Genomic DNA, 13,603 nt, shown 5'->3' with positions numbered 1-13,603 from the left:
GGCTTGGGGAGGTTATCAGAAATAGATGTCAGAAGGAGGTCAGAAGGTGATAAAACTGGTCCCAGGTAAGACGGAGGAACATGGGACAGATAAGGGAAGAGGTCATGGTAGAAGTCAGATGGGGGAGCCAGATGGAGGAGGCCAGGGAGGGTTAGATGGGAGAAGAAGAGGGAGAGGGCTGTGGACCTGGGAGTGGGGGGGGGGCATGGGGCTGGGGATCAGAGGAAGGAGGCTATGGGGGTCTAAGAAGAGTGTACCCCCCACACCCCTTTTCCTCTTGTGGGTTTTCCCTAGCAAGGGGGCTCTGTGCCGGGAAACTGCCCAAGGAGCCAGTGTGGGGGTGTACGGAGAAGGGGAAGGCTCCGTTCTGGGGCTCTGGCCAGGAACCTTTGATTCATCCTAGAACTAGGTCAGCTTTTTTTCTCACCAAAAACTTAGGGGAAAAAAAAATAACCAGAGTCAACAGACTGATGTAGCAGGAACATCTGTGGGGTAGCAGGGGAAATGCAGCTGGTCCCAGGCCGCCTGCTTCTCTCTAGACTGTTAACACTCAGGGGAGGAGGAAGTCCCCAAAATCTGATCAAGCCTTATGGAGTTTGGAGTTTGGGGCTTTTTTTTTTTTTTCTTTCCAACTTTCAGATAGAGTCTCATTAAGTTGCTCAGTCTGGCCTTGAACTCACTGTGTAGATCAGGTGGAGATCCTCCTGCCTCAGCCTTCTGAGTAGCTCTCAGGACTGGGGACTGTTCAATCAGGTCTGACTCCTGGGCCGGTTCTGATTACACCTCCTCACCCTGGCATCTCTCTACAGTGGAGCCTGTGGATGTCCTGGAAGCCTTAGGGGTGCACAGGGACCAGGCTGGGGTTACTGAGGCGCCTGGCTTCTGTCCCCAGAGGAGTCCACAGGGTGACCGAGCATTCAGGGTGGGCAAGTCCAGCCTGCTCAGTGTCCCTACATGGCAGCTCTTTCCAGGTGAGTCAGGGCAGGAAGGCTGGGGTGGGGGTCGTCCCGGAAGGGTGATGTCACCTCGGTAGTCTAACTGCCCCTTCCCCTCTGCCCACGCAGATGGGCATTTTCCTGAGAACTTTTCCGTGCTGTTCACTGTGCGGGGCCAGCCAGCCAACCGGTCTGTCCTTCTGTCTATTTACGATGAGAAGGGCGTCCAGCAGCTGGGGCTGGCACTGGGGCCAGCTCTGGGTCTCTTTGGGGACTCCTTCAGGCCCCTCCCCAAGCAGGTCAACCTCATGGATGGCAGGTGAGTATGGGAAGGGGAAAGGGTACCCTGTGGAAATCCCTACACTGAGACTTGTTTCCCTTACAGGTGGCACCGTGTGGCAGTCAGTGTCAGTGGTGACAAGGTGACCCTGGTGGCTGACTGTGAACCTCAGCCTCCCATGTTTGGTCAGGGACCTCGGTTTATCAGCACAGCTGGACTCACCATGATAGGAACCCAGGACAGCAAGGAGGAGACTTTTGAGGTATAGAGTTCAATGGCGGGGGAAACTGAGGCAGAGGCTGGGGAGCTTTGTCTTCAGCCTAAACTAGAGGAGAACATTGAGGAGAAGTGCCCAGCTTCCACCTTGCCCCACAGAGCTGAAGGAAGGGAGCGCCATACAAGAGAACATTAGTAAATCAACAGGAAATCAGGTCACCATGTGCACGCAGACTTGGTCCCTGCGGAGTGAGCACTTGTGACTGAGCGCTCGTGACGGGTGACGAGACCACCACACAATGCAGTGTGCTGGAGGTTAGGCCAGTGTGTGAGCAGGCGGGGATGTTTGCAGAATGGGACGGGTGGCTCTGATTGGTATGGTGTGGAGATTGTGCTGTGTGATTTTGAGGTGTGAACCTTCCAGGAGACCCAGCAACCTCATGTCTCCAGTGAGCTGCCCGGTATCTAGAACCTGGCACACAGAGGTGGCCCGAGGGAAGGGACCCGGAGCTTCAGGGGGCGGATGTTGGCTGTGTCAGTCACTTTTTCCGTTGCTGTGACAAAATACAAAACAAAGGCTTCCCCAGAAGGTTTTCGTGGGCTCGAAGTTTGAGGCCCCAATCCATCACGGCAAACAGTGTGCGGTGTTAGGTCACATTGCACCTCAAGTCAGGAAACAGAGAGATGGATGCTGGCACTCAGCTCACTTTCTTCTTTTTATCTAGTCCGGGACCCTAGGCCAAGGAATGGTGCCAATCACTTTTTAAAACATTTTTAATATATTTTATTTTTATGTGTATTTGTGTTTTTGCCATGAGTGTCCAGGTCCCCTGAAACTGGAGTTACAGACAGGTGTGAGCTGCCATGTGGGTGCTGGGAATTGAACTCTGGTCCTCTGGAAGAAGAGTCAGAGCTCTTAACCCCTGAGCCATCTCTCCAGCCTGGTGCCAATCACTTTTAAGATGGGTCTCCCTACCTCAGTTAACCTAATGTAGATAATCCCTCACAGGCGTGCCCAGAGGCTGATGTTGTAGGTAATTCTAGATCTTGTCAAGTTGACTATCTAGGGCTCAGTCAGTAAAGGTGCTCGCCGCTAAGCCTGTTGGCCTGAGTTCAAACCCAAAATGTATGTGGTGGAAGGAGAGAACTGAGTCCTGAAGGTTGTGTCTCACCTCCACATGGGAGTGACCTGTGCACGTGCATACACATACTTTCAATAAATCAATGTAATTTTAAAAAGTTGGCAAGCTTAACCATCACACTGGGAGTGTTTTGTCCTGTGGTGTCATGGGGCTGGGAGAGTTTTGCTTCTCTGAGTTACAGGTGGAGATGCCACAGGCCTTCCCTTCCTTTGGGTGCTCTGGGTGGGAAGTTCTGAGGCTCCATGGCAGGAAGGGGCAGAGATATGCCAGGGAACAAGGGCCTGAATCATCCTGTGGCTCCTTTTCCTCCTGCGCAGGGAGACATCCAGGAGCTGCTGTTAATTCCAGACCCTCAGGCTGCCTTCCAGGCCTGCGAGCACTACCTCCCTGGCTGTGACACCCCAGATCCCACAACCACAGGGGTGAGTGAGGGGCTCCAGGTGGCAGGTGAGTCATCCCTGGCTTTAGGTATCAAGGAAGAGTGGACTGTGCCCCAGAAACAAGGAGATGAGCAACTTTAGACCCTGAACACAGGCCTAATCCCAGAAGATGACCTTAACATCAAGTGACAGAACAAGTTAGGTGTGGTGAGGAACACCTGTCATCTCTGTACTCAGGAGGCTGATGCAAGAGGACCATGATTTGGGAGGCAACCTATGCTAGGTAGCAGAACCCTGTCTCCAGAATGTCAGCAACAACAAAAAGTCAGTCTGGGGACGGGGAGATGGTTCAGTCAGGAAAAACCTTCACTTTCAAGCGCCAGGGCCTGTTTCATCCCCAGAGCCTGTGTGGAAAAGTTGAACATGGTGGCATTTTAACCCCAGTGCTGGGAAGGCAGAGTCAGACAGATCCCTAGAGCTCACTGGCCAGTCAGCCTGGCCTAACTGGTGAGCTCCAGGCCAGTGTAAAACTCTCAACAACAATAAAAACAGGTGGATGGTACCTGAGGAATGATACCCGAGGCTGACCTCTGGCTTCCACATGCATGTGTAACAATTGTACGCACTACAATGCACACACACACACACACACACACACACACACACACACACACAGCTAAGTGAACCACAGGCTGAAGAACAACATGGACCATGTCATGGCCCTCAGTGACTCAAGCGATGACATTTCCAATGGGGAGTCTCTAGTCCTGACGGGAACTCTTTCCACAGGCCCCTAAGGATGAACCAGAAACAACCACCCCTCGTCGAAAAGGAAAAGGCAAAGGAAAGAAAAAAGGGCGGGGTCGAAAGGGGAAAGGAAGAAAGAAAAAGAACAAGGAGACGTCAAGGCTGAGCCCAACCCCTGGCGCCCCTGAGAACCAGGTAAAAACCTGGGACCTCCCTCTTTGCTCTTCGCTGCCCTAATTCCCACCCGTCTCTGGCCCTCATCTTTGTGTTGGTCCTCAAGGCCTGGCACCTGAGGTCCGGCTCTCTCAGCCAAAGGGGATGCCAGGTTCTGGGTCAAGGGCTCTCCCATATCTATTCCACAGAACCTCCAGCCAGGAGGAGCTGAAGGAGACACCTCTGAACACGAGAGGACCTGCTGGTTAGGAGGTTCATGATGTATTCTTTTTTTTTTTTTTTCCTCTGAGACAAAGTTTCTCTGTGTAGTTTTGGTGCCTGTCCTGGATCTTGCTCTGTAGACCAGGCTGGCCTCGAACTCACAGAGATCTGCCTGGCTCTGCCTCCCAAGTGCTGGAATTAAAGGCGTGCACCACCGCCGCCCGGCCCACGATGTATTCTTAACGGGATCCTCAGGTGGGGTAACTGGCTACAGGTGCGTTGGTTATTGTGCCAGTATGTGGGGTTCACTGCTGGGGCTCACTGCTGGGGCTCTTCCTTTGAAGGCTGTCTGGGAACTCATCTTGAGGTTCTAGCGGGGGAGCACAGATACTCCCATACCCCAGCTTCAGGAGAGACACTGGAGCAGGGAGGGAGAAAGGGCACACCTGCCCAGCCAACTAGATCAGCCCAGTCAGCCCTGGAGACCAAGGGCATGACAGAGGTCATGTCCTGATCACCCTCACTTCCTGAGGGTGCTGATTAGTATTGCTGGTTGAGGAAGCTGTTCACTGAGGTAATGTGTAGGGAGTTTCTAGTTGGAGGTCTCCACTAGGAGACCATTGATAAAGGTGTTGGTGTTTTGGTGTTCTTTGTTGTTTGTGAACTTTTCCTGGGAAGACAGGAACAATAGACAGGGAGCCAATGACCAACAAAGATACAGTTCCACTCAGATCTAGCTTGGGGAACCTGTGAGCTGATTGGGTGTGCTTACAGAGTGAAGGTGAGGGGTCACAGATGGGGTGTGGGTGACCCTTAAACAGTCTCCCTAAGCGTGGATGCTTCCTTTCCCCTTAGCTGCACAAACGGAGACCGCTTCAGTTAGCCTTCCACACTCAGTACTCTTGCCTTTCCAGAGATCAGGAGATTGTGTACGGCCCAGGCAGAATTACAGATAGCTGGGAGTGGCTGAATCTCTGATGAGAGCCAACGGCTCTCCCCCCCACCTCCTTCTATACGAGAATGGCCCCCGGCTTGGTCTTGATGGTCTTTCATAGTCACGGTTGCTTTTGATGACGACGGCAACAGCTATTAAGGACAGCTCTGGAGGACAGCATTCTGTACTAGTGGCCCTGTTTTATTTCTATAGCTGTGCTAAAATATCCTGAGCAGAGGGCTGGAGAGGTTAGGAGCACTTGCTGCTCTTGCAGAGGGACCCAGTACCCCTTTACATGGCTCACAACAGCTTGTAACTCCAGTTCCAAGGGATCTGATGCCCTCTTCAGTGATCTGTACTAATGTGGTGCTCGAGCAAGTACACACACACACACACACACACACACACACACACACACACACACACACATTTGAAAACAAAAACAATAACAAACCCCCACCTATCCTGACCAAAAGCAACTTTAGAGGAAAAAAGGGGCTTATTCAACTTGCAATTCCAGGTTACAGTCTGTTATTTTGGGGAGGTCAGGGCAGCAACTTAAAGTGTCACCTCCACAGTCAAGAGCGGAGAGAATAAACCCATAAATTCTTGCTTGCTTGCGCTCAGCTAGTCTTTGCTTTTCTTACACTGTTCAGACCCCCCTGCATAGGAGGTGCCAACCACAGTGGGCTAGGTCTTTCCACATTAATTAACAATCAAAACAATTGCCCAGAGACATCCCACTGGCCCACCTGATCTAGACAATAACTCACAGACTCCGTTCCATGGTGATTCTAGGTTAGGTTAAGTTGACATTAGAACAAATCTATGCACTAGTTTAAGGTTAAATAAAGGTTAAGGGTTATTTGTTAGGGAGATTGTTAGAAGACATGCTGGGGTCATTGTTAGTGTAATAATTGGTTGGGGGTCCCAGAGAAAGCTCATTATTTTGGGGAATCACTAAATAGTGATTTTTGTTGGATGATTCCACTGGTTGGGGTCACAGTGACATCCCTGGATGGAAGGGTATCTGTTTGGAAACTTTGGTGGGAGTCATGAAGGTGGGACTCACTTAGCAGTCATTGGTGCTAATGATTTGGGTTAATTTTGTAGGTTATTGACAGATGGGTCACTGGGAAGGGGTCCTAAGTCATTGGCTGGGTCACTGCTTGAAGTCCTTGGTTGGAGGGGGTCACTGGTTGTAACTACATCTCAGTTCCAGATCTTTCTATCCCATATGAATTCCAAGAGAAACATGCCCTCGTCAGCCCCTGGTTCTGACCTGTACCCATGTGGCTTTCTTTCTCTGTCTTGACCCAGTTCTTCTGCAGCTGTCCAGGCTGGAGGAGCTGCAGCCTGGCTGGCTGACCGCTAAGCCCTGTCATGGGAGAGGACATGTGGGGCTGGGCTTCCGGGAGTCTGACCCTGAGTGCTGGCTCTTGACTTTAATCACTGGGCTCTGGAGCCAATCCAGTTCTGCTTCCAGGCCTGGAGACTTGGCCCTGTTCTGCTCCTCCTGCATCTGGAAGGTTCCCCCTCTGGCCGCCTTGGAGGGCACTTGCCTTTCCCCCGACCAGCCTCTGCACTCAGTGGGAAGCTGCCTCTGTCCACCCATGCCTGGCCTGGGGGCTCCTCTAGGGGAGAGACTGGCTCTTTTGTGTCTTCGTTATTGGCCTTCCCTCATATCTGCTACTCTTTTCACGCCTGCTGCAGACCTCCCTCCACACCCTGGAGACAGAGAAGCCAGTTCCCCACCAGTCTCCGACTCCTACACCATTGGCCATCACCACCACTGTGACTATTGGACGAAATGCCACTGTCTTGCAGGTTGGTGGGAGTGGCTGGTGCCGGGCCAGGGGGCGAGGTGGTAAAGATGACGGACGGCAAACGTTAAGGTCAAGAGCAAACTTGACATTCCCCGTGTCCTCAGCAGGGGTATGACTCTGGTATTGAAACTGAGCTGAGGACTCCGGAGATTGAGGCTACTGAGGAGGATGAAGAAGGAGGTGGCCCCACCATGGGCCCCAAGTTCCGGGCAGCAGAGCAGTCTTTTCAGACTGAGTTCCAGATCTTTCCTGTGAGTCTAGAAGGGCTGGATCAGGAGATGGACGCATTTACATGCTTTCTCTTGACTGTGTTTGTCTTGTGTCAGCTGCCTTTGTGTGACCCTAAATGCAGTTGAAAATGTTTACCAAGCACTTAGCAGTATGACAGAGACTGCTCGCTGATGCAACTGGCCTTTAGTGTAAACAGGGTGAGAAGCCACTTGACTTCCAGTGGAACCCTGCTTCTGGCCCTCCGAGTGCCCTGCCGCTGAATGGACAGTAGGGGGAGCCAGAGAGTCGGTGGGGGAAGCTTGCAGTGTCAGCAAGCCGTGGGAGAGAGAATCCTTCGCTCTTGTTGCTGCAGGAGCTTGCCATGGTTAGCAATGTCACCTCAGCAAGCTCTAGAATCCCCTAAAACACAAGCCTCTGGGCATGCCCGTGAGGCATTGTCGAGGTTAAGTTAAATGAGGGAAGACCCACCCTAAATGTGGTGGTGCCGGCTCATGGGCTAGCTTCTACTGAGCTAAAAGGAGACAGTGAGATGAGCACCCGTCCTCTTGCCCTGCTTTGTGACTGTGGCTGCAGCATGACCAGCTGCTTCCTGGTGCCTTCCCTGCTGTGATCAACACCGCCCCTCAGGGTGTAAGTGGGAACAAACCCTCCCACCATTAAGTTGCATCTTGTTGGGTGTTTTGTCCCAGCAAGGAAAGTAGTGCAGACGGGTGCTGGGACCATCAGGTGAGCTGCAGGACAAAGCAGAAAGCCGAGTGCCTCTAGGGGTCTTGTAATGTCTGTTTGACATTCAAGTAAGATTTCAAACCAGGGATGGCTAGGAGATTCTAGAATTCAGGGGAGCCCCTCTAGGCTGGGGAGAAAGGCTTGGTACTCACTCCTGAGGAGAGAGACAGTGTGTCCTTAGTCAAAGCCTCGGGTAGAGGCTTGTAGAGGGGCAGCCTGGTTCTCCTCGGTGCTGGCAGAGGACGATTTGGAGTTGAGACTGATGTTGACTTCTTGCCCTGCTACTCTTCTTGGTGCTGGGACGAAATCCCTGATAGACACAACTTGTGGGAGGAGAGGGCTGTTTTGCTCACGTTTCAGAGGGGTTGGTTCACAGTTGCCTGGCCTCGTGCATTGGAGCAGAGCGTCATGGAGATGGGAGGATGTGGTGGAGAGGTTTCAGGTCCTGGAGAAGGGGAGGCAGTGAGTAGGGAGTGCTGACTGAGTCTCTGCTGGCATTCTCCCTCTGGATGCTTCCCTCAGTCAATTCTCTCTGGAAACACCCAGACACACCCACAGTTGTATCTCACCAATCTCCTAGGTGGTTTCATTTTGTTGTTGATTTTGTTGTTGTTTTTTCTTTTCTTTTTTGAGAAGGGTCTTACTATGCAGTCCTGGTTATCCTGGAGTGTGCTATATACACCCAGCTGGCCTCCAACTTCCAGAAAGTTGCCCGCCTCTGCCACAGGCATGCCAAGCAGCTTGTCTTAGGTGACTCTAGAGCCTATTGAGGTAACAATGTTAACCATCATATCCACCTCCAGCAACAAATGCTGGGATTAAAGTGTCTGCCACCACACCTGGCCTCTCTGAGGCAGTTTCAATCCAGTCACCTTTGGTGGTGCATGCCTTTAATCCCAGCACTCGGGAGGCAGAGGCAGGCGGATCTCTGAGTTGGAGGCCAGCCTGGGCTACAGAGTGAGATGGAGGACAGCCAGGGCTACACAGAGAAACCCTGTCAAACCCAATGAGGGTAAGTCATCACATGTGTGAAGTGTTGTAACTCATTTGCCACATGGGTGTCACACACTCACTGACTTCCTGAGTTACCTGTGGATGGCCACAGGGTTGAGTAAGGTCCCAGCATGACTGGGTAAGAGGCAGGGCCGTGACAAGGACCTCTGGAGTTCATGCCCTTCACCTTGGACGACTTTCAGAAGTCAGTCGTCTCCTCCCACGGTGGAGTCCAAGGCTTGAATTCAGGTCGCCAGCCTTGCTGGGCGTGCGCTTTCACAAACAGCGTCTCTGTCCCTGCCCTCACGTGTCCTCTCTGCCCACTGTCCCCAGGGTGCTGGAGAAAAGGGAGCGAAAGGAGAACCTGCGACAATAGAGCAGGTGAGAGGATGGGGTGAGAGGATGGAGGGGAGAGGATGGAGGGGAGAGGATGAGGGGAGAGGATGGGGGAGAGGATGGAGGGGAGAGGATGGAGGGGAGAGGATGGAGGGGAGAGGATGGGGGAGAGGATGGGGGAGAGGATGGGGGGGAGAGGATGAGGGGAGAGGATGGGGGGAGAGGATGGGGGGAGAGGATGGAGGGGAGAGGATGGGGGAGAGGATGAGGGGAGAGGATGGGGGGAGAGGATGGGGGGAGAGGATGGAGGGGAGAGGATGGGGGAGAGGATGGAGGGGAGAGAATGGGGGGAGAGGATGGAGGAGAGGATGAGGGGAGAGGATGGGGGGAGAGGATGGGGGGAGAGGATGGAGGGGAGAGGATGGGGGAGAGGATGGAGGGGAGAGAATGGGGGGAGAGGATGGGGGGAGAGGATGGGGGAGAGGATGGGGGAGAGGATGGAGGGGAGAGGATGGAGGGGAGAGGATGAGGGGAGAGGATGGGGGAGAGGATGGGGGGAGAGGATGAGGGGAGAGGATGGGGGAGAGGATGGAGGGAGAGGATGGAGGGGAGAGGATGGGGGAGAGGATGGGGGAGAGGATGGAGGGGAGAGGATGGGGGAGAGGATGGAGGGGAGAGGATGGGGGGAGAGGATGAGGGGAGAGGATGGGGGAGAGGATGGAGGGGAGAGGATGGAGGGGAGAGGATGGGGGAGAGGATGGAGGAGAGGATGGAGGGGAGAGGATGGGGGAGAGGATGGAGGGGAGAGGATGGGGGAGAGGATGAGGGGAGAGGATGGGGGAGAGGATGGAGGGAGAGGATGGAGGGGAGAGGATGGGGGAGAGGATGAGGGGAGAGGATGGAGGGGAGAGGATGGGGGGAGAGGATGGGGGGGAGAGGATGAGGGGAGAGGATGAGGGGAGAGGATGGGGGGAGAGGATGGGGGGAGAGGATGAGGGGAGAGGATGAGGGGAGAGGATGGGGGAGAGGATGAGGGAGAGGATGGAGGGGAGAGGATGAGGGGAGAGGATGGAGGGGAGAGGATGGGGGGAGAGAGGATGAGGGAGAGGATGGAGGGGAGAGGATGGGGGAGAGGATGGAGGGGAGAGGATGGGGGAGAGGATGAGGGGAGAGGATGGAGTGGAGAGGATGAGGGAGAGGATGGGGGAGAGGATGGGGGGAGAGGATGAGGGAGAGGATGGAGGGGAGAGGATGGAGTGGAGAGGATGGAGGGGAGAGGATGGAGGAGAGGATGGAGGGGGAGAGGATGGGGGAGAGGATGGAGGGGAGAGGATGGAGGAGAGGATGGAGGGGAGAGGATGGAGTGGAGAGGATGGAGGGGAGAGGATGGAGGAGAGGATGGAGGGGGAGAGGATGGGGGAGAGGATGGAGGGGAGAGGATGGAGGAGAGGATGGAGGGGAGAGGATGGAGGAAGAGGATGAGGGAGAGGATAGAGGGGAGAGGATGGAGGGGAGAGGATGGAGGGGAGAGGATGGAGGAGAGGATGGAGGGGAGAGGATGGGGGGAGAGGATGGGGGAGAGGATGGAGGGGAGAGGATGGGGGAGAGGATGAGGGGAGAGGATGGAGGAGAGGATGAGGGGAGAGGATAGGGGAGAGGATGGGGGGAGAGGATGGGGGGAGAGGATGGAGGGGAGAGAATGGGGGGAGAGGATGGGGGGAGAGGATGGGGGAGAGGATGGGGCTGTGGGGTGAAGGGCCTCAGGAGAACAGGGGTCACACTTCCTTTCCCTTCAGGGTCAGCAGTTTGAGGGACCTGCGGGAGCCCCAGGACCCCGGGTGAGTACTGGTCCTCTTCTCTTCCCACCCCATTTCCTCCAGAGCCCACACACACCAGCTGTGCTACTGGACAAGCATGTCGCTGTTCTCTTTCCTCCGTCCTTTCCTTATAAAGCCCAGGCCGGTCTCCATCTCACTGTGGAGCCCAGGCCGGTCTCCATCTCACTGTGGAGCCCAGGCGGGTCTCCATCTCACTATGGAGCCCAGGCCGGTCTCCATCTCACTATGGAGCCCAGGCCGGTCTCCATCTGACTGTGGAGCCCAGGCCGGTCTCCCATCTCACTATGTAGGCCAGGATGGAATCCATTTCTTGGTCCTTCTGCCTCAGCCTCCTGAGTGCTGGGATTACAGGTGTGCACAGAGAGGATTTGGATTATAGTGTTGCCTGGAGGTCACTGGGTATTTAGTACTCAAAAGAGGTGTCAAAAAAAGGTCTAGGGTGTGAAGCTGAGAGTGGTACAGGTCACAGATCACGATGTGTGTGTGTGGAGGGGAGCTGGCTGAGGTAGAGAGGGAGGTCTGCCTGAAGCTAAGGTCACAGGTCAGAAGTCAGCTATGTGTGTGTGTGGAGGGGAGCTGGCTGAGGTAGAGAGGGAGGTCTGCCTGAAGCTAAGGTCACAGGTGGGTCAGAAGTCAGCTATGCTCAAATTTCGCATCTCCTGTGACTTCTTTTTTCTCTGTCTTCACAGGGAATATCTGGTCCTTCAGGCCCTCCAGGCCCTCCAGGCTTCCCTGGCGACCGAGGTCTACCAGTAAGAGACTCCTCACTGAGTGCATCCCTCTGCAGGGGTGTGGAGTGTGTCCCTCTGCGGGGTGGGATTTCAGGTTGAGAGTGTGGAGATTTGAATGTGGGTGCCATCAGGCTTGGCAGCCCGGGCCCTCACTTGCTGAGTGGTCTTGCTGGAGCTCTCTCCTTTAAAAAATATTTATTTTATTCATTTAAGTCTGTATGTGTGCATGTATGTATGTGTGTGTGTGTGTGTGTGTGTGTGTGTGTGTGTGTGTTCACACCTGTGCATGTACAGAAAGGGCTTTGGGTCCCTGAAAGCTGGGTTCCATTCCTTTGTGGGATGCTTGGCTTGTCACTTGGGTGCTGGATCCAAACTCCAGTCCTCATGATTATGCATCAAGGACTCTTAACTGCTGAGCCATCTCTCCAGCCCCAATGATTCTACATCTCTCTCTTTCTCCTACATCTGTCTGGCTTGTTCATCCATTTCTGCAGTTCCCGCCACGCCCATCTTTCCTTTCCTTCTTGAATCTCTACTTCTCTGTCGTTACCTTGTCTCTCTCTGTCTCCATCTCTCCGCCCCTCTCCTCCTCCTCCTCAGACTCTTCCTCTCCCTCTCACTGTTCCCCCTCCCTGTCTTCTTTGGAGCTCACCCTCTCTCCCTCTCCTTTTCCGTCCCCACCTCTGTTCCATTCATCCCTCTGTCTCACTCCCTCTCTCAGGGTCCTGCTGGCCTGCCAGGAATCCCAGGTATTGATGGAGTCCGGGGTCTGCCTGGCACTGTGATTATGATGCCGGTAAGGAGGGGAGGGTGATTATGATGCCCTTGGGGAGTGGGGCTCCCGCCCTTGGGGAGTGGAGTTCTGACTCCAGGGGCTGCCTTGCTGTGACCTCTACTCATCATCATGAGTTGCTCCTCAGTTCCATTTTGCAAGCAGCTCGTCGAAAGGACCCCCAGTCTCCTTCCAGCAAGCCCAGGCCCAGGCAGTCCTGCAGCAAGCTCAGGTGAGTGGGACAGGGAGTGTGTTTGTGTGAGGGACAGCAGGAGTAAAGATTCACTCAGGCCTGGGGGGGATACAGAGGAGCTCTCGCCTGAAGATGCTTGCCATGAGTTTCTGTTGTTATGGGCAAGTCCTGAGCCTGGGTAGTTTATAAGGACCAGATGATTCAGAGCTAATGATTCGGGAAGCTGGGAGGATGCTGCCTCCTGTTGGGTGCATTGTAACCAGTGGCGGGCAGACCAAGACAAGATAGTAAATAGAATGAGACATTACTCTCATAAAGGTACTGATTGCCGTTGTGGGGATCCCACCCTTCTGATCTCGTCTAATCCCAATCTTCCAAAAGGCCCTCCTCAAAGTGTTATCAGCATATGAACTGGGGGACAGGCTGCAACCTGTGAATGGGGAGACACACCCTAGCTAGAGCAGTGCTTCTGTGGTCCCGTGGGAAACTCTTGCTTCTCTCTGTCTTTCCAGCTCTCCATGAAAGGGCCCCCTGGTCCAGTGGGGCTCACTGGGCGCCCAGGCCCTGTGGTGAGTAAGGGGTCTGCACTGGGCAGAGGGATGCATCCATGCCAGATGGTCACATTGCTCAAGCCACGTTCCCCCATCTCTTGTCCTCCAAGGGCCTCCCTGGATTTCCAGGTCTGAAAGGTGAATCAGGAGATGTAGGACCGCAGGTGAGTTTGGAGGGACATGGGGGATGATTAGATGGGAAAAGTTTCCTCCTAAGGATACAGGATAAAATGCCAGTTGGAGAAAATAACAAAAGGAATCGAAATACACCTTTGAAATTTCTGCCCCTCCTAGGGAGTGATTTAAATTGGTCCTGGGCTAGGGCCTGGGGCTCAGCTGGGAGAGCCCTTGCCTAACATGCATGAAACTCTGGCTTACAGCCTCAGTACCACATAAA

At 54.1% G+C, this 13,603-nt stretch overlaps 1 protein-coding gene across 1 annotated transcript in view; it reads left to right on the top strand.

Annotated features, from left to right (window-relative positions):
* Col5a3 (collagen type V alpha 3 chain) overlaps positions 1–13,603 on the top strand; it is a 53,249-nt gene that overhangs the window by 4,101 nt on the left and 35,545 nt on the right. Inside the window, exons 2-15 of the mRNA XM_059267403.1 lie at positions 810–971; positions 1,065–1,254; positions 1,321–1,477; positions 2,891–2,995; positions 3,743–3,895; positions 6,723–6,836; positions 6,943–7,086; positions 9,119–9,166; positions 10,918–10,959; positions 11,649–11,711; positions 12,412–12,486; positions 12,611–12,694; positions 13,168–13,224; positions 13,317–13,370. Coding sequence (XP_059123386.1) covers positions 810–971; positions 1,065–1,254; positions 1,321–1,477; positions 2,891–2,995; positions 3,743–3,895; positions 6,723–6,836; positions 6,943–7,086; positions 9,119–9,166; positions 10,918–10,959; positions 11,649–11,711; positions 12,412–12,486; positions 12,611–12,694; positions 13,168–13,224; positions 13,317–13,370 — 1,448 coding nt within the window. The remainder of the gene's footprint in view (positions 1–809; positions 972–1,064; positions 1,255–1,320; positions 1,478–2,890; positions 2,996–3,742; positions 3,896–6,722; positions 6,837–6,942; positions 7,087–9,118; positions 9,167–10,917; positions 10,960–11,648; positions 11,712–12,411; positions 12,487–12,610; positions 12,695–13,167; positions 13,225–13,316; positions 13,371–13,603) is intronic.

The sequence above is a fragment of the Peromyscus eremicus genome, chromosome 7, assembly GCF_949786415.1.
Source record: "Peromyscus eremicus chromosome 7, PerEre_H2_v1, whole genome shotgun sequence".
In the NCBI taxonomy this organism is placed as follows: domain Eukaryota; kingdom Metazoa; phylum Chordata; class Mammalia; order Rodentia; family Cricetidae; genus Peromyscus; species Peromyscus eremicus.
This window is presented reverse-complemented; position numbering and strand designations above follow the sequence as displayed.